General features: G+C 35.4%; 1 protein-coding gene across 4 annotated transcripts in view; it reads left to right on the top strand.

Moving 5' to 3' along the window:
* LOC307003011 (UPF0606 protein KIAA1549) overlaps window positions 1–19,770 on the top strand; it is a 54,566-nt gene extending 34,796 nt beyond the window's left edge. The window contains exons 12-22 of one of the 4 annotated variants that reach the window (XR_013798606.1): window positions 4,053–4,258; window positions 5,895–6,031; window positions 9,034–9,239; window positions 9,426–9,655; window positions 9,846–9,990; window positions 10,934–11,260; window positions 13,351–13,403; window positions 14,337–14,488; window positions 14,609–14,736; window positions 15,896–17,157; window positions 18,677–19,770. Coding sequence is in view for 3 of the 4 variants with exons in the window: in XM_079621050.1 (XP_079477176.1) it covers window positions 989–1,159; window positions 4,053–4,258; window positions 5,895–6,031; window positions 9,034–9,239; window positions 9,426–9,655; window positions 9,846–9,990; window positions 10,934–11,260; window positions 13,351–13,403; window positions 14,337–14,488; window positions 14,609–14,736; window positions 15,896–16,135 (1,995 nt within the window). In the remaining variant the exon portion in view is untranslated. Of the gene's footprint in view, window positions 1–988; window positions 1,160–4,052; window positions 4,259–5,894; window positions 6,032–9,033; window positions 9,240–9,425; window positions 9,656–9,845; window positions 9,991–10,933; window positions 11,261–13,350; window positions 13,404–14,336; window positions 14,489–14,608; window positions 14,737–15,895 lie in introns of all 4 variants that reach the window. The other 3 variants (XM_079621050.1, XM_079621051.1, XM_079621052.1) reach the window with 3 other exon arrangements.
* Window positions 19,771–23,707: the final 3,937 nt, after the last annotated feature.

Below are 23,707 nucleotides of genomic sequence, written 5' to 3'. Positions count from 1 at the left end.
TTGCAGTCAAATTAATTCAGACATCACTAGTCATTCTAAATCTTGCTACGATATCCAGACTTGTCATGCACAAGCACACACACTCGCAGAGTCACCGCAGTAATGAAGTCTAACGCTCAGCTGGCTGTGGGGTTAATGCTCAGCAGTGATGTTCTTATCCAGAACAGCGCCTGCTGATCCTCTCAGTCTCAACTCCTTGATTTAACTACACTCATCCGAGGAGCACATAGTCATTAAACACTCCATGTGTGCCCTTACTAGCATACTCACTACCCTCATGAACTATCCCCACTTTCATTTACAATCTCACCAATAACTCTTCTTAATCCTTCAATGGTGTTCTCTGGTTTAATCAGTTTATATTGTTAAATTGCTTCATGCTTTTGCTTTTCACTTTATTCTTCATGCTTTTACTTAAATCGATACTTCATGGATTTGACAAAAAAGGGACAGTTTACCCAATTTTTTTTAATTCTGTCATCATTTGCTTACCATCAAGTCGTTTAAAACCTTTATGACTGTGGAACAAAATATATATTTTTTTGTGGTTTGCATCCAAACATTCTTCAAAGAATCTGTGTTTTGCATAAGAAAGTAATTAATGCAGGTTTGTAAATGATGACAGAATTGTCATTCTAAGGTTAGTATACTTTTAAGTTGCCAGTTTTTTATTTTTATTTTTTATGTGCAGATTTTTTTTTTTTGCATGTTAAAATATTTTGGTGATACTTTATAATAAGATTTAGATATTGGGTATAATGAAATGATGAGTATGAATACTTTAACATCATTTTATAAGTTTAATCTAGATTCTAATACATTTCTTCATGGTCTAATACGTTTTTAACATTTAACATCAAATTTTTAGAAAATCCACACTTCTGCTCCTGCAAATACATTGGAGCCCATTTAGAGCTTCTCTATCTCTTGTTCATCTTACACACATCCATTCATATCTTAACACTCTTCCTCTCCCATGCTTGTGCAGTCCACCTCCTCATTACAGAAATCAATACCAGTAATCCAGAGGTCAATGACTCCTGTCAAGAGCAAAGAGTTTTTAGATAGTAGTGATGAGGAAGAAGATGAGGAGGAAGAGGAAGGTGAAGAGGAGGAGGAGGAAGAAGATGACGAGGAGGAAGAAAAGAGAGAGGAGAAGGTAGAGGCTGGTAGATGAGTCGTCATAGTAGACTGTAGAATATTCCTCAAGTTAGTCCTCGCACAGAGAGCACAAAATTCCTCTTCCTCTTTGCCCCCCCCCCAACCCCCCAACCCCCCAGCAGTCGGAGGCACCAGTGTGACTGTGTCAATGTCATCTGTGTTTGGACCATTTTGTAGTTCTCTGTGGACTCTGTTGACTTGAGTATGTAGTCAGATTTGCAAACAAATGACTCTTTGGCTCTTCATCTGGTTCTCTTAAATTAATCAACTCGCATGAATGAAGCAGAACAACAACTCACAAATGAGTCAAAGATAAATGAATCTGTCTTAAGCGGTTCACTCCCTCTCTGAATCAGTTGGAGAGGTTCTCATTTAGCATCTGATTCTCTTATGGAATCACAAGTCACCAAGATTCTTTACTATGTTATGTGGTACAAATATTAGATGCTATAGAAAATATTACCGTTCAGAAGTTTGGGGTCAGTAAGATTTTTGAGGCTGCAATTATTTAGTCCACTAATACTGTAATTTTTTTAATATATTTTGTGATATGTTATTAAAATGTAATGTTTTAAACCGTAATTGTATTCCTTTTATGGCAAAACTAAATTTATTGCAGCCATTTCTCCAGAAATCAGTCTAATATGCTGATTTAGTGCTCAAGAAACATTTTTTATGTTGAAAACGGTTGTACTGCTTACTATTTTGTGGAATACTTTTTTTGAACTATACAATTTTTTTTCTTGACATAGAAATGTTTATAACAGTATCAATGTCTTTACTGACCAATTTAATGCATTCTTCCTGAATAAAAGTATTAATTTCTTCTTTTTTTTTAAAAACTATTACTGACCCTATACTTTTGAACTGTAGTGTAGTTAATTATCAATTGTTTGCTGAATCGTTAGATTCCTTATGATTCCCATCCCTAGCCATGTTTGTTAGTACCATCAAAAATAGTGTTTGTGAGAATGTAGTAGATGGAACAGTCCAACATGTTGGTTACCTGTTGGAATTTGACTTGATGGAAACAGAAGCAACTTCTTATTATCACCCTTATCCAAATTAGAAACCTGTAATACCTGCCAGAAGCTTAAAGAAAAAAGAGAGTATTGAGGAAGAGGAGGAGGAGGAAGAAGAAGAGGAGGAGAAAGAAATGGCCAAAGAAGAACCCAAGAAAGCTGTAAAGAAACCATTGCTGTATAGAATGAGGAGGCCGGAGGTATCAGAACTGTACCGTGTCCGAAAGTAGTGTTGTGATGTAGAGATGTATTTCCTAGAATGCAGCAGTCCTAGTTTTTCCAATTGCTGATAATCTCCCTTTATGGCACTGATAACCAGCAATTGGAGAGAAAAAAACGTGCAATCTCAACAACAGATGTATGTATTTGAATGTGTCAATAATAATGTCGATTTCCGGCCTTTTGGACCAAGCCTGTGCAGCTTCGACTGTATTGTGGCCTAGATTTGGTTACAGCAGCAGTACAGGCCAACAAATACGAGATAAGAGCTTTATCACAAACAGAATTTGTCTAAACAGCCTCATTTGCATTTGAAAGGGAATGTGATAGGAAACGGAGAAATAGACGTACTCCCAAAAGATGAGCATATTTCAGTCCGTCTCTATTGTGCAGCAATGCTCACTGCACGACTCAAAGCTCAGCTTATGCATTTTTCATAAATCTCTGTGTTTTCTGGCAATATATCAAACAGAGAATTTAATTTGACCCGCCGTGACCCCTTGCACAGTTTGTTTGATCTGGAAAGTCATAAAACAAACAACAGTGATTCATCAGCTTTAAAGAAACAGTTCGCTCAAAAAAATTAAAACCTGTCATCATTGACTCGCTCTTAGTGTCAATATTCTTTCTGTCACAATGTCCAGGCTTTTTTTTCCATACAATAAAAGTAAATGGATCCAAATATATCATAAAAGTGGTCCATATGAATAACCTTCACCTTTTTGTTTTCTACAAAATAGAAAGTTGTACAGGTTTTAAACAACTTAGTTCACCCAAAAATGAAAATTCTGTCATTTACTCAGGTTGTTCAAAAACCTGTATGAGTTTCTTTCTTGTGTTGAATGCAAAAGAAGATCTTTTGAACGTTGATAACCAAACAGTTTGACGGAAGCCATTGACTGCCAAACATGCTATGGCAGTCAATGGCTACCGTCAACTGTTTGGCTAACATTCTTCAAAATATCTTCTTTTGTGTTAAACGGATGAAAGAAACTCATACAGATTTATAACAATTTGAGGGTGAATAAATTATGATGTAATTTTTATTTTTGGGTGAACTATCACTTTAAAGTGCATAAACAATGACAGAATTTTTCATTTTGGGGGATGTTTCTCTTTAAAAAAAAACTACATCTTTCTTTTAAATATCTTTGAAACGTCACTGGCTCTTTCAAAGACTAGCAGCCACAAGAAAAGCAGTGTGAATTTGCTTTCTTTGCTGTTGTGTTTGTTCAGTTGATTTAATCTTTCAACAGCGCAGCAGACAGACAGGCCATTACAGCTCGTCTAGCTGGTCTGGCCCGCAGTCAGTCTGCTGACCTCTAATCAAGTTCATCCATTCTGAAAGCTCACGCTTTTCTGTCTCTTACAGAGTCAATTACTGTCCTCTTGCTCAATTTATTCCTATGATACTGACAATCTGAGGATTATGGAAATTCACATTCTCTCTATATGCCCTGAGTGTGTACATGCCAACGTTGACGTCTCTTATGACGCCTAGACCGAAAAGCCTGGCCTGAATCTGTCTTTTGTTTGTGAGCAGCGTGTCGTCCCTCACTGCTCTTTGCAATACCTCTATTTTCTGTACTCTACAAATAATTCTGATTCTCAAAATTAACATTTTCCTCTCTCTGGGGTGGTGGTCTTTAGCTGCAGGCACCCAGCGTGAAGGGTTTTGACTTTGCCAAGCTGCACATGGGCCAGCACAGTAAGGATGATCTCATGGTCATCCAGGAGCCGTTGCCACTTCCTGTATCCACTAAGGAGCAAAGCCCAGCTGAGAATGCAGATGTGCCCACACCGAAGTCCAAAGCCTCAACCAAAGCTTCCCGTAACGGCCAGCGGCGCAGGGGCCAGTAAGTCGTCTACTAGGAAATGTTTCTTTGATATTCAGGATCAAACATGTTACACGTAATTCAGTTTTTGCTAACATTTTGCAATAAGATTCCATTTATTAACATAAGTTAACTACATTAGTTAAAATTAACAATACATCTACAGCATTTATTGATCTTAATGTTAATTTAGATTAATTTACCAATGCATTTAAAAAAAAGAGTTTATAAGTTAACATTAGTCAATCCACTATGAACTAACGTTAAAAAAACAAAACAATGAACAATTGTTTCATAAACTTAAATAAATTCGGTAACCCTTTACATTTAAGGTTTCATTTGTTAACATGAACAAACAATGAACAATACTTCTACAGCATTTGTTAATTTTAGTTAATGTTGGTTAATCTCATCATTTGCATCTGTTAACATTTGGTAATGGTCTGTAAACTAACATGAACAATAACATAACTAAACAATAACAACACAAAACTAAAGCGAGGCGTACAAGCTCATAGGTGATTTTTATTTTTTATTTTTCTTCTTCTTTTTCTCTCTCTCTCTCTCTCTCTGGAGAAGTCGCATTGGAAATCGTTGATGCTCGTATGGTCGCGGCTCGCATTGTGTGAGAGGAATTACAAGCCGAGCCGAGTAGGTTAGGAGCACTTCCCGACCTCCCGTTAATTTTTAAATTAAAATATATATTTAAAATGTAAAAAATTCTGGGAGTCGGCCTGATTTTGACCAGTAGTGTATAGGTTGTTCCCTATTGTCAAATCATACACAAACACGTCACACAATCTGTGAATATAATTATAGTCCAGTGGCTGCATTTTGCTGCATGAACCTCATGCTAAAATAACTTGTTAATTTATTTAAATGCAGTAATCTAGCTAAGAGTGAGTCGACTGCTGATCAATAGAAAGCTTTTTAAAAGGATTACATCTCACACTCGAATCAATAGCAGGGTCTTAGGGGTGAAATTACCACAGATCTCATGTCTTGCAAACATTAAAAGTGTCTGAAACCATGTTACAAGTAAACCGAAGTAATGTAATTCTGATATATTCTTTACTGTGTGTTGGCTAAAATGGAATAACCCATATTTTTGAACTATACTTAAATATAGATCAATACAATTAATAAAGCACATATTCTAAACGGTCCAAGTTCAAATGACTAGTCAGAGACAAATACATTCCTAATAATTAAGACGGTCAGTAGGTCAAATAGTTCTTGACTAAAAGGGTAGGGAATAGGTAATAGATTCAATGACTAAGTCATGAACTTTTGGCTGGTCACATTAGATCTCAAAGTGCTCTTTGAAAGCATGACAGGATTAGGTCATCATCCTCTTGCTTCTTCCCTGGAGACACATGCCTCATCAAAACTGGATGAGGGATAAATATTGTTGTCTGTCAAGATGAGGATGTCATGGTTCTGAGGAGATGTTGTGATGAGTTAGATCCAAGGCTCATGTGTACATTTAAAAGTGGGATACATGGCTGGATTTGTAATTCATTTAATTGTAGCTTTCATTGTATTCGCACGTTGTTTTTAAAATGTCTTCAAAACACACTTTTGTGGCATAAATTGTATGGCATGTTTTCATACCATGGTTTAGAATTCAAAGGTTTTTCTTGTATCTTTTGCTTAGGATTTCTCCATCAGAGGGAGACTCCATAGACAGTGATCCACCCAGCGAGAGAGGATCACCTGAGGACGGCACGAGACCTGCTGGTCTGCCCACCGATCCAAAGCAACCACGTAAAGCAGCTGTTAATGGATTAAACGGTACGTTTGTGTATATTTTAACTGGCAATACAATCATATGTGAGCCTGGATCACAAAACCAGTCACAAGTAGCACGGGTAAATTTGTGGCAAAAGCCAACACATTGTATGGGTCAAAATTAACGATTTTTCTTTTATGCCAAAAATCATTAGGATATTAGGTAAAGATCATGATCCATGATCCAGCTCAATCACGAACATAAACTGACAACTTTAAAGGCAATTTTCTCAATGTTTCGATTTTTTTTTTTTTTTTTGCACCCTCAGATTCCAGATTTTCAAATAGTTGTATCTCAGCCAAATATTGTCCTATCCTAACAAAACCATACATCAATGGAACGCTTATTTATCCAGCTGTCAGATGATGTATAAATCTCAATTTCAGAAAATTGACCCATGTGACTGGTTTTGTGGTCCTGGGTCACATATATCATACATCATGTATTGCAGTTCTTTTTCTCATTCAAATTATGATTAATATTGTGATATGACGAGTATTAAATCCTGACATGTATCATAATATGCCTGATATCATGAAGTTAAGTAAAAAACAAAACAAAAATTTACTTTTAATATAAATATTATTTTACAATATACTTTAAATATAAAATAATTTACATGATGCGTTTAATGGTTTATATTGTGATGGTTTGTTTTCCTTTTGATTGTTCCCTTTGTTCTACGCACCTATCAAGAGGTGTGCTAGGTTAATTTTTCACTGATTGAATTACCGGTAGTTAATATATATATATATATATATATATATATATATATATATATATATATATATATATATATATATATATATATATATATATATATATATATATATATATATATATATATCTTTAAATGGATAGACTTAAGATTTAAAAATCTTCTTAAATATCTCCTTAAGATTTTTGAGAAGAAATTAAATTGATATTAAAAAAATATAGTTAAATGTAACCATAAAGCAGTGTTGTTATTATCAACTTATCAACTATTTAAAAAAAATGTTTAAACTGAATATACAAAATAAAAGCTAATTCAAAATATTAATAAATAAAATAGTATATACAAATTACTAAAATAACATGGCAGTTCAGAAAATCCTTTTTAAATGTTACTTTTTTAAATTGAATAGAAAAAACTTCTTAATCTGTTTTATTAATTTCACATGTAATTGGACAGTTTACATGTAAATATGGGCAACCAATTAACTTTTTACTAAATATTAAACGCGCCCCTTTGATGCATGTTGGCTGCTAGCAAAGGCAAAATATTCCTTTGTTTTATTAAATGGCAGTCCTAGGCCTCCATAATGGCCAGTGGAAGAAGAACATGTGACGTAAGATTTACAGAGAGGGGAAAGTAATAAAACCTGCTGGGTCTTTCAACTGAAGATTTGTGGCTCTTCCTCTTGATTTCCTCTCTAGTCAGCCCAGACTCATTCATCCTGCCTCCTTTGTGAAGAATGACTAACCCTCATCTTTACTCTTCGCTGCTTGGATTTTTTTTCTTTCACTTTCTTGTTCTCTTTCTCTCTCTCCCTCTCTCTCTGTGTGTTCCTCTCTTGTCAAACAGTGCCTGTGGCGATAACCCTCTCTCAGCACTCATTTCTGCTTTACCAGACTAAATAGGCTACAGTCTGACTAGCCAAGAAATGACATGGAATTCAGTCTTAGCACCTCACATTCTCTCTTTCTCTGTCTGATTGCCATTCCCTTTTTAACGCCCTTCCCTTTTGAAAATCCCTTTCATCCTCCTCTTCTCATCATTGTGTTCCAGTGATATTTTCCAAGATAAAATACTGTCTTATCAAGCATTCCACTCAGACATGTTTTTACATACAACTCATGCTATATTTCATCTCAATTAAACAATCTCCATTACTTCTGCCATCATTTAACTTTTCTCTTGTTCTTTTATGCTCCCTCCATCCATTCATTCATCTGTTACTGGCTCACAGGGAAGAATAGAGTTGGTAAGAGGGGTGCTGTTATGTACAGTTGTGTTAGATCTTCTAATTAATGTTCATAGTTTTTGTGAAATTAACCCCCATCCAGGATCATCCTCCAGCCTTGAGGTCTTTCACATTTTTTTTTTCACTTTCACACAGTCTTATTAGAGTCAGGAAGACACTGCCCCCATCTGGTGTGAAACGATACTCAAGAGAGGAGATTCAGACGAACCCCTTGCTTTCTTTGTCAGTTGTCGGCCCATATGAGGCTAGCTTTGTTTTGATAGTGTGCAACGCGATATATTTATGATTTGTTAAATATATGTGTGTGTATAATAGACAGTGGCCTCCAAAAGTATACGGACATGTCAGCGACCGTGACGTGTATGAATTTCATTGCATTATATTAAGAAATTTAATCATTGATGATGTATTGATGATGAATAAATGCCATTTATTTTAAGGAAAAGTATCATTAACACTTTTTAAGCCAAATATTTCAGAATAAATATTTTACTTTTTTAATATAAAAGCAGCATTTATTGTAGATGCCATTAAATTAATACTTTTTTATGATTTACAATTAGGTTTGGGGCATTATACACAGCATCTTAACAAATGATATCTAAAAACCGTAGAAACAGAATCATACATCACTGTGATGTATGACTTGGCACCCAGTTTACACGTTTTTAATAACTGATACTTACTATTAATCAAAAGTTTGGGTTTGATTTCTTTAGTGTTTTTGAAATAAGTCTCTTATTCTCATTAAACGTGTTTATCTGGTTAAAAATGCAGTAAAACACTACATTGCTATTTAAAATAACCGTTTAATTTGTTTTAAAATGTAATTTATTTCTGTGATGGTAAAGCTGTATTTTCAGTATTATTACTCCAGTCTTCAGTGTCACATGATCCTTCAGAAATCATTCTAATATGCTGATTTGGTACTCATTTACAATAACCATTTCTTATTATTATTATCAGTGTTGTTATATTATATTCATTCTACTTTGCACCTGTGAAGTTTTGACACCCTCTTATATTTGTCCTTCTAGGTCCACCCCCAACCAATGGCATGGATGAGCCATTATCTTCAGCTTCCATTTTTGAGCATGTGGACCGATTGTCCCGTCCAATAGACGGCCCTAAACGCCTCCATAATAAAATCCAGCTCATCGCCATGCAGCCGATGCCAGCGCTGCCCCTGCCCAGCCCAACCGCCAATGACAGAGCTGCAGAGAACACCAAGCTGAATAAAGAGGTATCCTTCACCTGCCATACATCTAATTCACATTTATTTCACAAGGCTTTTCCTTAGGGGCCCATTTCAAACGTCAAGGTCTCTACGGTTATGAATTTGATTCACAGCGTCCAAACGCCTCATTACCAATAATCAATATGTGCTTCTCATCGACTCAAAGGTCATTGACTGTTCCTTCTTCTCCAGATCCAGGTTGCTTTACGGCACAAGTCTGAGATCGAGCACCATCGCAATAAGATCCGCCTGAGGGCCAAAAGGAAAGGCCATTACGACTTCCCTGCTATGGATGATCTCATTGACGGTCTTGGCGACCCCAAAGAGCAGGACCGAATTTACCTGAAGGCCCAGATGCAGATTGACAAGATACTCGATCCAGATATTCCCATGCCTTCTCTGTACACCGAGCCCAAGAAAGGGTAAAAAGATCTGCAACTGACAATGAGACTAATCCTGAACACAAAATTTAAGACCTGTTCTCACCAAATCTGAATTTTTGTGCACTTTTTCCATTGCACTACAACAAGAAAATCACTTTCCACATAACTTGAATATTTTAAGGCCAAATGCTCACTCAAGAGTGTGTGTGCGTTTGTGTATGTTTTGCAGCAACCGAGGGAAGCGTTCTCCTAAACAGAGAAGGAAACAGCAGATGAACGGTGATCTGACAGATGCTGACCGAGATAGACTCATAACGACTGACAGCGATGGGACATACAGGAAATACCCTGGAGTCAATAACATAGCATATGTGGTCAGTCTCATGATGAGATCTGTACTTTTTCTCTCGCTCTCTACACTGTACTTCTGCATGCAACTGTGTAATCAACTCCATACGGTTTATTTCCTGTTTTCCTCATATTTGTTATTCAAAACATCTCTAATCAGCTCCATGTTGTGAATTAGCAGATGCTAATTTCCTACTGCTTCTGAAAAAAAAAATAGTTTTAGGATTAATATAATAATAGTGAAGTTTTTGAGTAATATAATCATACTTGAGGTTTACTTAAGTTTCCTTATAAAGTAGATGGTACTATTGAAAATATTTAAATGTATACTTTGTTTATATTTACAACTTCACAAGATCCAGTATAAAAGTTACAGTAGGGCTGCACGATATTGGAAAAACTGACTTTGTGATATATATTTTTCTGCATTTTTCTGTTTCAAGAGATGATTTGAATAGCTCTATTTGGAAAGAATTTATCATTCTAGAATGACAGGGGTTGGTTTGAGTGCATCCGCATAAAAATTAATAAAGAAATTACAAACATGGATAAATACAGATAGAGCAAAGATAGAAATTAAATAAACTTTGTTTTTCAAGTCTAACAAATAATTATATTTCATGTATCCAGATAAGACTATGCAATGTTATTTGTTAAAGTGATTTCTTTGTCTTTTGTTGTTTGGTTAAAATTAATGACAGAGTGACAGCCCTGAGTGACTGTAAATACATTTACAATGTCTATATTTCTATTTCAAAGAAATGCTGTTGCTTTTGAACTTTTTGTTCATCAAAAAATCCTAAAAAATGTATCAATGTTTCCAATGAAGTTAAGCAGCACAACTGTTTTCAACATTAATAAATTGTTTTACTGCATTACTTTACTGCATTTTTCATCAAATAAATTCAATATTTATATTTAGTTGCAGTGTTGAATGTTAATCATCTTTCATTTGCTTTTATTTTGCAGTCGGACCCAGACCAGGGGCCCGAGCATCAAAGCCCGTCCCCGACGGATGACGTGTTCCGTGGTCCCATTTCTCCTCCTCCTGGTCACCCTCCTCCTCCACCCCCCTACCTGCCCCCTCAGCCGTCTATAGAGGAGGCCCGGCAGCAAATGCACTCTCTACTGGACGATGCCTTCGCCCTCGTGTCTCCTTCGTCTCAGGGCAGCACAGCTGGCATCACTCTGCCTGGGGTCGGTCTCAACCCCGGACCCCCGCCTCCCTTGAGCCCGCCATCCCGTGGTCCTCGGCCCTGGGGCCCAGGATACCTGCCTTTGAATCCTTACACAGGGGTAAGAACAAATCCATAGTGAATTAGTATTGAATAGCATTTGTAGCATGTATCAATATTTTATTTTTTATTTTTTTAAAGAACATGCCATGTCCTAAAAATGTATATTTGGTTTAATGGTGAACATGGTTCCTACAGTTATGGAAAACCTTATGAAAACTTGACCAAAATTTTAAAAACGATTACTTTCTGGCCTGGAAAATCTTTATAAAAAATAAAATAAAATAAAAATGTTTTTAAATGTGTATATATAGTTTTTATTTATTTATTTTTTATCACTTTTGACCTTAATTTTATCTCTATAAACAAACATGAGTCAGAAGGCTTTATTTATCAAACATCTCTGTGTTGCATCAGTCTGTAAGTCACTAGTTGAGGAGGATTAGATCTGTGCACTAATCCGTTAAGGACACCCCCGTCTGTCAACCGTAAATATGCCCTTGACTTTAGATGTCAGGTCAAACTGACCTTGGAACAGCCTCTCGGTTTTCAACCCTACACGAACCTGGAACCAGCAGATCACAGATCAGCTCTTGATTTGTAGTAAAACCGTAACGTCTCTGACCGACTGATTGAGGAAAAACTCTCACTATTGCAGCCTTACTCTTCTGCACCACTTAAAAGTCTCAGAATCTGAGATAACGTGTGCTTATTTATTATGTTTGTTCATACTTGGGTTTAGATATTTGAACAAACTGTTAACGCTAATAGTTCGGCTCATAAATCATGAAATCAATGCTAAATCAATGCTAAATGCTAAATCAATGCTAAATCAATGCTATGAAATCATGAGTGATACCTCAAATTGTGCGGTTTGTTGAGGAGAGGTGCTATTACTTTTCTTAGCGCTTGGAAGTGGGATTTTCTAGTCTTTTTTGAACACATCCTGTTCAAAGAGAAACCCCTAGATGATCCACATTCATGTGATGATGATGAAAGCTGATGTGTTACTGTTTCCTTTGTACCATCCAATACTTATATGATTTCCCCTTGTCTAAAGCTGCGGTCACGCTACACTTAACGCTCCATTGACTTCCATCCAGAACAGAGACACACAAGTGTGGCGAAGTTTTGTCTTCGTTTTATTGAACCAGGACTTGAATTTGCATTTGTTTCTAGATTAAAAATAAAACACTAAAATAATTAATACATTAGTCAAATGAAATTGTTTACTTGTGCATAACAATATTATAATGTAGATTTATGAATAGTGACTTTGCTTAATTTAATTACATTTAATTATTGTCATATTACATTTTTAGTATGTTTAAAGATCAACTTGAAGTGAGCATAGGAGGGTGGGAAAGGTAATCTAAAAAATAATCTAAAAATACAGGAAATGAGCATGTAAAAAAAGGACATTTTATAAATGCAAAACAACCATGAGAACATCAACATTTGACTGCCCACATTTACTTTTAAGCATGTATAAATCGTTTTTTTCTTCTTTATTGTGACACATTTCAAACTGTTGTGTCTGCTTCATAAGACCAGAGGTGCAATGACTGAAGGATTTCTGGTTACAGTGATTTGCTTCAATAAGTTAATCTCTTGATTTCATTATGAATATGTTTTGATGTGTGATAAACCGTACTAGAGCAATTTAAAGCAAATTTGATGCTCTGGAATCACATCAGAGGAACACCGACTTGGGGTTTTCCACAGATCAGGAATAAACAACCCAGAACGGAAGCCTCATCTGTCAACACTGTGTCTTGAATGAAGTATTTCTGTTAGATTGAGGCCTTCGCGTGAAAGGGAAAGAGGGGATTGCAAAGGCCAACTGAGGCAAAATATGAACTGACTTGATTTAAGAGTCAAGATTGAACAGGGAATGGTGCACTGTCCTTAAAATGGCATTCCCAGCTCAACTATTAAAAGCTTTTCTGTTTTCTGGGTCACAGGGTTTATTTGGGCTGATAGACAGAAACTCCAGTTGTGGTGGAATATACAGCTACTAGTGTGTTTCAGACTTAGCAATGTATTAAATTAAACCTTTTATGCATGAAATCATTAAGTGCAATGGATGTGCCAAGAATCATCAACCTGTTATAAGCTCAACGACTGCGTGTTTGTGTGTATTTCTTTCAGAGATATGCTGAATTAGGTCTGCCTCTTTCCAGTGTGCAAGGTTTACTACATAGGTGAGTATATTAGGGATATGGATTTTTTTAAATCTCAGAGCATGGTGGCCGATATTAAGATGATAGGCTATATGATATCACACTATTTAATTTAAAGATAGTAAATAACACATGCACGACAATAAAAAAATAAAAAAAGATATTTATTTTATATATTTATTACTAAATTGGAAATAATTGGAAAATATATCATTATGCAAAAACATTATTTAAGCTTGATAAAAAATAAATCTGTAAAATAAATGTAAAGTTCTTGATTCTGTATACTATATAGAAATGGTTATGTCTGTGTGCACTGGCAATCATATTTTCTCAAGTAAATACTGGGTGTGCAATAACTCACTTTTTTCGATAATTGAGTAATCATTGGTATTGGCATTTTATGTTAAGTATTTTACTTTTAATGTATGTGTATGTAGAGGTTTGCAATGTGTATCTGTATATATGCATGTATGGATATTGTATGTTTCTGTGTGTACCGGTATTTAAAAAAAAAGAACTATATATTGGCATTTATCAATATATATATATATATTTTTTAAATCTTTGTTATTTATTTGCTAGTTACTTATTTGCTGGCATTGGTTGGACGGTTGTTCTGTAAAAATGTGAAATGTAAAAAAAAAAAAATAATACTGGATAGCACTACTTTTACATAGTTCTCAGCACAGCACTGTCAAAATAAAAGTCCACTTCCTATGCTTGAATTATTCCGATAGTTAAAAAAAAAAGGCAAATATCAGCCATGGCGATATATCGGTCAACCACTAGAGTTTTATTGAGGTCATGAAGATCTTGAAGGTTTGTGTGATATTCTGGAACTGTGAGCAAATCACATTTCAATCGCTGCTAAATGGGAAAGATCAAGTCACTTTTTGTTAGTGCAGTGTGATTAGTTAATAGCTGGGGTCTGAAGTCTTCCTATCTCCACAGACAGGGATTGGGGCCCGGCTACATCCCTTCAGGAGAAGCCCTTCCTGTTGAACAGCTACAGCCGGAGTCGCTTTACACTGGTCGAGGTGGACTCACACTCACAGACGATCTGCCCTCCTCCGCCAGGCCACGGCCTGTAGGTGGCACTACAGGTATGAGTTTAATGTTTAATTAAAACAGAGAAAGAAAAGAGCGATTGGATGCATGGATAAAGACAAATTACGCAATATAAAGTATACTGTATGTTACATGCATGTCTGTTCTGTTCACAGGTGCACAGCTGCATCATTTAACCCACGCTGGTCTGACGGGTCGTGTAGGGGACTGCCGGCAGCCTGGTGGGTTAAACTGGAGCCCGTATCATGAGGACGACAGCAAATTCGCTAACAACAGAGAGCCTGTAAGTGTGAATACTTTCTTACTTCATTAAAAAAGGGACAAATAACATTTGCATATAGAAGGTTTTAAAGTCCATTTGTATGGACATTACCATGGATAGATAGACATTATTATAGTGTGCATTTTTTTTATGTTTTGAACTAAATGAATGAACTTTTTTAGTCATTTTTGTTATTTTCCTTTGTCATTTTTCTCAGTTTTTGATTTGATTTTGATTTGATTTTAGTTTTTTTTTTTTTGTAAGTCAACGTAGTCAACTTATTTCATTAAAAGCCTAAACTTAAATTAGAAATGTTATCTGAAACTGAAATAAAATGTATTTTTATTTCAGCTTTATTTCAGTTAACACCATTATTTTTATTTATAATATGTTAAAAAAAATAGCAACACTGAGGCGAGACCCTTTGACCTAAAAGATTGATGTACCCCTTGAGATTTTAAGTATATATTTTAATAATTTAACAACATATTTGCGTGCTCGCTGTTCTCTAATGTCAGTTAATGGTCATGTCACATGTCAAGTCATCTTCATTTATATAGTGCTTTTAACTATCTAGATTGTTTCAAAGCAGCTTTACAGTGATAAACTTATATAATTTAAGGTAACAGAGATTGTTTTGGCTTTATAGCGGTTCTTGAATAATGTTATTTTCCAGCTAAAGCTAGTTTTGATTGATTCACTTCCGTCGACATGATCATTTGTTATTAAATTAGAGACGACACCGTTCTCTCTAACGCTGATGGCATTCAATTTTATTATTATTTTATTTTTATTTATTATTATTTTACAATTTTATTATTATTAATTTATTATAATAAATCATGGCTTTTTTCTGTTATAAGACTGAAATTGTGAGGATTAATGTCAGCACTGACATGACAGCAGTAAATAATAAGAGCAGAAACACCCTTCCATGCTTCTTATACACATTATATATATATAAGAGTATATTTAAAAAAGCTTGAACTATTATTAAAATAAATAGTATACATTATAATCGGGCTTCAAGAAGTACAGAATATGTCCTCTTCAAACTATTCTCACTCCTTTCTGCCTCCGTAGGAGTGTTTTTCTCACTTAAACTCTTTAATCTTTGTTTTAATCTTTCACTCATTTCTGCCTTCCTTCCTTCCTTCCTTTCTTCATTTCTTTTGTTTAGGTTCTTGGCTCTCTTGACTACAGCTCCATCTCTGTATTCCAGACCTCCAGGAATGGCCTGAAAGAGCCATCCTCCACTTCTGCCCACCTGGACTCTCTCGGCCTGGGCTACGCTCCCTCCGCTCCCCTGGAGGAGCCTTCCCCTCCCAACCACTCGTCCGCCTCCCTCATCAAAGCCATCCGAGAAGAACTGATGCGCCTCTCCCAGAAACAGGCAGCGGTACCCAGCTACCACAGCTGAGACCTGCCCCCTCCAGCTCCAACAGGCAAAAACTGCACTACATTGCACTGTACTTCCCATGGAAGTGGCTTTTTTGAGAGGACGATGACTGTATGTCATAGCCTCTGCTGCCGCCTGGTGGCAGAGAGCATTAGGACAGGAAGAGTAGACATTTCTCCTTTATTCCCATGTTCCTCTCAAATTCTCCCAACAATTGAGTTGTTCAAAACACAAGCAGTGTCCTGAGACTGAAGAACAACGTCTTTTACCTTCTTTAAAGTCGCATATGTAATTTGGTAGCAAATTATTATTAGAGATTTGTGTGTGTGTGTGTGTGTTTATTTTCACTTTTTGTTGTTTCTTTGCTGTGTACACTGCCTTCACATTTGAATTTTATACCTTGCACTGGCTCTTGAAAATTGAACTGCTTTTGATACCTTAAATGAATCTCTGTAATTTTTTGCGGTTTGTTTTGTTAAGATTTATTTCTCAGTGCATCTTCTGCCTGTCCTCTTGGGGTGCTGATTCTTTTATATCTGTTTAATGGACATTGCATTCATAATACAGTATTGAACCCTACACACATTGTCTTAATTCTACTTTAGGGTCCAGTTACAGTATTTGAAGTAGTGACGTTTTCCATCTCCATATGCCTTGATTTATGTTTGGCATCTACAAAAGAGCTGGACATACAGCTTTTATGTTTTAAACAATGTTAAAATTAAAGCAATGTTCCAGGTTCAACTTGACAGATTGTAAACATATGAAAAAGGCATTTTTAGCAAGGTATTTACAATACAATAGTTGTTCTCGAACTGTAGTCTGCGAGTTGATTTGCTTGTAGTCCCAACTTGAATTAATCAACTATAAATAGATTAACTGATTGTGTTCACATTCATTTTGATCAAGTAACTTCAGTATCACTTCCATTTAGAGATTCTTTTTTCTTTTTTTATGCTCACCAAAGCTGCATTATTTGATCAAAAATACAGTAAAAACAGCAATATTGTAAAAATAACTCTCTTTTTTATATATTTAAAGGGGTCATGACATGGTTTTTTTTATTTTATTATTATGTTCCCTTAGGTGCAATTATAGTATTACTATAGTTTTTTTTACCAAAAACTTTTAAAATGTAGTGATTTATGACCTTTTCCCACCCTGTTTCTCATCCTCTGATTCAAACAGTCTGTTTTGGGGGTGTTTCCCCTTTAAGAGTTCAGTGTTAACGCCCACTGTTATGATTGGCTAACGTCAGTGCCTATGCATCAATATTAACGCCCCCAGCCAGAACGTTTGCGGATTCGGCGTAACTGTTTAATAGCGGGTGATGCATGCGAAGCGATGGCTCTGGCAATGATAAAACCTTATTATGTTTGAGCCAGAATCAGAGGAAAATGAACCATCACCACAACAACGAAGACTGGATCAGCCCGTGTCCACATGGAAAGTGAAACTATTTTGAATTAATAAAAAAAAATTAACCCGAGACACTTGAAAACGGATTATTGTTGCATAATTATCCAATAGCTTCATTTGCTAACAGTTTAACATTATTTAACTAATTCCAATAAAATGATAGGGTGTACCACGGACAAAAATGCATGCACAGACAGGCCATCTTAGAAGATGCAGCATTGATAAAGGCAACATTTTTAATTTTCTATCACATGTAGGCCTACTAGAAAGGCGACATATTTTCAAGATTCTCTTATACAAATGTGTTTATATTAGCCATGGTAAAAAGTAAGTTTGCGTCGTCGTTATTGAGCCCATAGTCGGCACGGACTTATCTTTGAGCAACCGTTTTCTGGCAAAGCCAAGCATCATATTGGGATTTTTTCCTCAAAACAGTCATCCTTAAATGTATAGAACACTGCCGTGACTGGGACGTCCGCAAAAAATAAAGTGCATCCATTTTTCCCTGACGACTGGATCTTTCAGCGTATTTAAAAAGTAGTTTAAAGTTTTAAATACATTACTTACAGTTTGCGTCGTCGTTGTTGAGCCCAGAATAGACGGCACGGACTATTAACAGTCATCCTTAAAATGTATAGAACAAACGCTTAAACTAACACTGCCGTGACTGAGACGTCCGCAAAAAATAAAGTGCATCCATTTTTCCGTGACGACTGGATCTTTCGCAGCGTATTCAAAGATGTTGTTTGTCCACATCCAGGAACAGCACATCTGCGGCGTCGTAATCTCCCTGTACACAGACCCACTCGCTGTCCGTCCACTGAACACTTGTGAGGCGCGCGGCGCGCGGGCGCGACAACGATATACGAAGTGAGCGTAGTTGTCTTGCGCTTTAAGCGTAACTGTCTTCTGCTGGAGGCGGTCATTATGCAAACGCTGGTACGTCACTTCGTACCGTGACGTCACTTCTTACCATGGATCCAGAACGAGCTGTATTTAGAGCTTGATTAAATAAATGATTCGTTTATAATGGGGAGGGCGTCTTAAGCTATGAAACTTGCAGGACGTTTTAATGGTACAAAGACCTCTTATATACCAAAAGATCAAGGCAAATTTGGTTTCTCATGTCATGACCCCTTTAAGAATGTAATTTATTCCTGTGATGCAAAGCTGAATTTTCAGCATCATTACTCTAGTCTTCAGTGTCACATGATCCTTCTGGAATCATTCTAATATGCTGATTTGCTGCTCAAGAAACATTTCTTAATATCATACATTTTTTTGTGGAGACCGTGATCATTTTTTAAAATCAGGATTCTTTAATGAACAAAAAGTTCAAAAGAAGGTCAAGAACTTACTGACCCCAAACTTTTGAATTGTAGTGCATTTCTATATACGGTACAGGGTACAAACTAAGAATAATTTGTACTCTATTCACCTCTATAAAGCCCTGCCCCATTTTAAGTGCATTACTGTGAACACGTTTTTTTTTAACACAAACTGGTAATCAACAGTACATAATAGATGCTGGAGAAAATCTGCTCATTTTGATCCCGGAACATTCCTTAAACTGTCCATCTGCTTCTCAAAAAATATTTTTTTTGTGAAATCCGGTGCTGAATGCATCAGTAGATGGTGAATCACACACAGTGTATTGGCCTGAGTACTTTCAGTATTACCACTGTGTAAATTGCATTGCAATACTTTGAACTCAAAGCATCGATTAAGGTCAGGGTTATGTCTAAAGATATTTCAGGCTTCTCTCCCCAACGGTTTGCTGTGGCCATGAAGTGCTCATCATTTCATAGCGGATATTGTTTATTATTATAATTATTGTTCCAGGATGCACTATTGCTCATTAAACTGCTGTGGATCAAATGGGTACAGTATATTCCTCTGTAACTTCACGCTTTTGATGTGTTAGGAAAGCAGAAAACTGTAGTATTAGACTCACTAAAACACTGATCCTTTAGCTATTTGTACTCCATTTCATGCTGAAATTGTGTTCTTGCCTTTGTGCTAAAACTATTTTTGTGTTTGTTGCAAACAGGAGCATCATTTGCTCTAAGAAAAGGATAATTCTGTTACTTTGTCACTTGATCTGCCCTTGTTTATTTGTTGGAATGATTTTTTTATTTTATTCCAATTTTGTTAAGTTTGTCTGGTTGGAAATTGCTTGACCTGTAGTTACAAATCTGCTGATTATTTAAGTGACAATTAAAAATTACTACCATATGATTCACTGTTGTTTCCAACTTTGTTACAGAGACTGAGCGCTGAAACCTGTTTAGTATGTTTTCATGTTTGAATCAAATGACTTTCAGCATTCGTCAGAATTGAAAAACATGTAGTTGCTATTCACTTCATGAAATACCATTGAGATCTTGTTAGACTCACTTACACAGAACTTATTTTTTCTGCAGAGTTGCTTTTAGCTAATTTAAGTTGCTGTCTTACATTAAGTTCAGTCAACTTGGAAGTTTAAGTCATTTCGACTTAAATTAAATTAAACTGACTTTTTAAAAAAATAGTTGAATCTTGTATAACTTTTCTTATACAAGATAAAATCTTGTATAAGAAAATTGCTTCATTTATTTTTATGAGTTAAATCAATGTAAAAACATGTTGTCATAACTTATTGATCATATCATTTTTTTTACAGCACATCCTTGTGGATAAACTGGTTGTACAATATCCGATGCATTCTTACTGAAAATGCATTTCCTATAAAATTGCAAAACGAGTTTTTCATATATTTTCCATATTCGTATATTTTTTTTTCTCTTTAGATTAGATTTAGATTTTAGTTGCTGCATTTAAAGGAACTTTGCCAATCGACAACAACTGAAATATCTGAAACTGACTTCTCTAAAAAAAAAAAAAAAAAAAATCTATGCTTTATTTTTTCAGACGCTATACCATTTATTTTAAATCCATATAAAAAGTGTAGATGCCTCTGAAGTCACCACCTTTATTTTGCATTTACAGCCCAAATCCAATAGATGGCAGATTTTATAAGGATAGTTCACTTAAAAATGACAATTCTTTCATCTTTTAAGTAACCATGTCATTCCAAACCTGTATGAAATTTTGGTATCACTTTAGTTTAGGATCTAGTTTCTTATTAGCATGCATATTACTAGGATATTGGCTGTTTATTAATACTTATGAAGCACATGTTAATGCCTTATTCTGTATGACAATATTCTACATCCCTTAATCCTACTCAATAGCCTACCTAAACTCCTAATTACTGCTTATTAATAGTGAGGCTTTTTTTTATTTTTATTTTTTAAATCTCAATTGATGTTGGATTATTATATTTGCTTTTATGTATGTTTCATAAATGTACAAATACTCTATTATGAACTGCAATATTTAGAATTTCACATTTTCATCCACTAATATCAACATGTCATGCAACAACTGTATCAGACAAACCAAAATAACTTGAGGCTTGTTGATTTCTTTAATTATGCAGGTCTAAATAATCAGGCTTTCTCTGAAAAATTCCACCCATCTGCACAGTCTGTCGTTTAAAATACATGCATAAAAGCTTTGTTATTAAGTCATAGTGGCTTCACATCACTTCATTCAGATGCTCATTCTCACTGAACTCACGTTTCTCTGGTGCACATATGGTACCTCGGCTCCTCGTGGAGTGGAAACTGCAGTCCTGTTTACATTCTCGAACAAAAGGGCTCATCAATGTTTCAGCGGCACTGCATTGTTCAATTTGTCCACCTTGTGTAATGTGGCGAGTGAGTGCTAATATTGGCCTTCTCAAATGTGGACATATTTTTAGACCAATCTATATATTTATGCATATGATATTGAGTCAAAACATGGCTTGCATACCTGACTTTATATTATGTGATATTTTCACCAATGTATTGTGGTTTTGTAGTTTTACACTACAGTGTCAGTACCCTGCGGAATAGACCTAGACTATGGCTATTAGTCACAGGCATATTTTGTTTTGTTTTTTGGGTGCTATATGTTTAGCCACTTAGCTGGCTAAACCAGCAAGTTTTCCTTGATTAACTAATGTCAGGAAAAGGATTGAGGTGGCTAACCAGCATCTCCAGCTCAGTTTTGCTAGTGAAGTGCCTCATTTTGCTAGTGCGTTAGCAAGACTAGCACAAAGCCAGCATAAGTCTCTCTTTCCCTGCTGAAAATACCAGCTAGAATTAGGCTTATGTCTTTAACTACTAACATGAATCTTTCTTTTCTTTCAACAAAAGTATTTTTTATTTTTTATTTAATAGCCCTTTCACACCAAAAGTCTGAATAAGCCTCTAGCCTCAGGCTGAAAGAATGCAAATTCCCGTCTGTACAGTAGAGGGCGCAGCTCAGACAAAGCTTTAAACTGTGCTGCCATTCTGGACTGCAGAAGAAAAGGATGCAGGAGAAGAAAGTTCAACGGTTCAACCAGGTTCAACACTCTTACTTAAGCAATAAAAACAAATGTAAAAACAAATGTGATATTTATCTAAAGTAATTTTTGCTTTTTGGTATGGTCAAAGTGGAACCATCAAATGTCAGTAGCAAAGACATACAGTATATTTGTATAATTTAACATAGGCCTATATATATATATATATATATATATATTATTTTTTATTATTCATTTTGAGGAATACTGAATCTGTTCCGTGCAAGTATGAGTAAATGCATGTTCTCATTAGTCTATACGTATAATAACCATAAACACCTCTGTACCTTTATTCCCGATTTTTCTCAACATGGGAACAGAAGAGGTGTCAGTCAATAAATGGGAAAGCAAAGTTTGAATTGCTTTTAACTCGGATATTTATTTTGTTGTAAAATCAATGTTGTAATGTTTATGTTTTACCTAGTTACTTGAAATAAGTAATCTGATTACGTAACTCACGTTACTTGTAATGCACCCCAACACTGCTTGTACATAACATAATATAATGATAAAATGCTTAAGAAAGAGAGTACACTTTTATGACTGTAAACACACTCAAGTAGCCTACATTTTAGAAAGTGCACTTTCTAATGTCACAAATCAAGTTTTAAAGTACATTTAAAGTCATTAAGTTTTAATATTTTGTTGTTTTATTTTGATGTGTCGACTAAAAGCACATTATTTGATGTTACATTTAAAATGTATATATTTTAAATGTACTAAATTGCACATGATTTCCATGTTTCAGATATTAAAGTATATTTTAGTTTACCATAAATGCTTGTCAGTTCATTTGACAGTACTCTTTAACCATATTTCAAAGACAATAATTACTTATGAAGATGTACTTATGTCTTACTTAAGTGGGTCAAAAAAGCACTCTTAAGTTCAACTTTTTGCATTTAATATAGGCTACATTTAAACTAATATTAAATTTTATTTAATAGCAAATAACACGCAATTAAGTGTCCCACATTACATTCAGCACTTAAGTACTAGGCCTATATTCTTATTATAATGGATATTATTTCTGTAATATGTAGGCTACTCTCTTTAAAAAGCATGCTAAAGTGTACTTCTTTTTCACAAGAGTATGATACTATGTCTTGCTAACAGATTAACATAAGAATTCACAGAGACCACTACTTAAAACCTTAGTTTATTATTCTTAAAGGGGCTATATGGAACTTTCCCCCCAAAATAAACAAAACAATAGCCTTTTTATTTGACCATTTATGACTCAAACATCTCCTGATGAGCATACTGACACCTTGTCTGCTCACACCTATAAGCCTGTATCCTATTTTTCCTATTTTCTGTCGGGTCGGATATTTCCCGCGCTGTCTGCGGATGTGACGTCAAGCGCGTTCATGTTAAACGTTTCAGATCACTCAGAACACTTATCTCAAACAATATATGTATTTGACTGTTCTTACCTCTGTAAACATAATGTTGACCTGACCTCCTTGCAGCAGATGACTTGTGAAGTGTGCACGTACGAGCGAGCAGAAAGGAAGAGCAGTTCTGTTTTTTGGCCACAGGTGTCAGTCGCGAGTTTAAATTTCAGAAAAACGCATATAGCCTCTTTAACTCTAAACAAGCAGCTTTACGCTTGTGAAAAATAAGTGTATTGTACAATTAATACACTTAATTGTATTAGATGTGTACTTCAAATCTTAAAGGGGTGGTTGATTATGATTTCACTTTTCTAACTTTAGTTAGTGTGTAATGTTGCTGTT

This window comes from Phoxinus phoxinus (genome assembly GCF_949152265.1).
Source record: "Phoxinus phoxinus genome assembly, chromosome: 8".
NCBI classification, from domain to species: Eukaryota; Metazoa; Chordata; class Actinopteri; order Cypriniformes; family Leuciscidae; genus Phoxinus; species Phoxinus phoxinus.
Note: the sequence above shows the minus strand (reverse complement) of the source record. Positions and strands in the feature narration are given on the sequence as shown.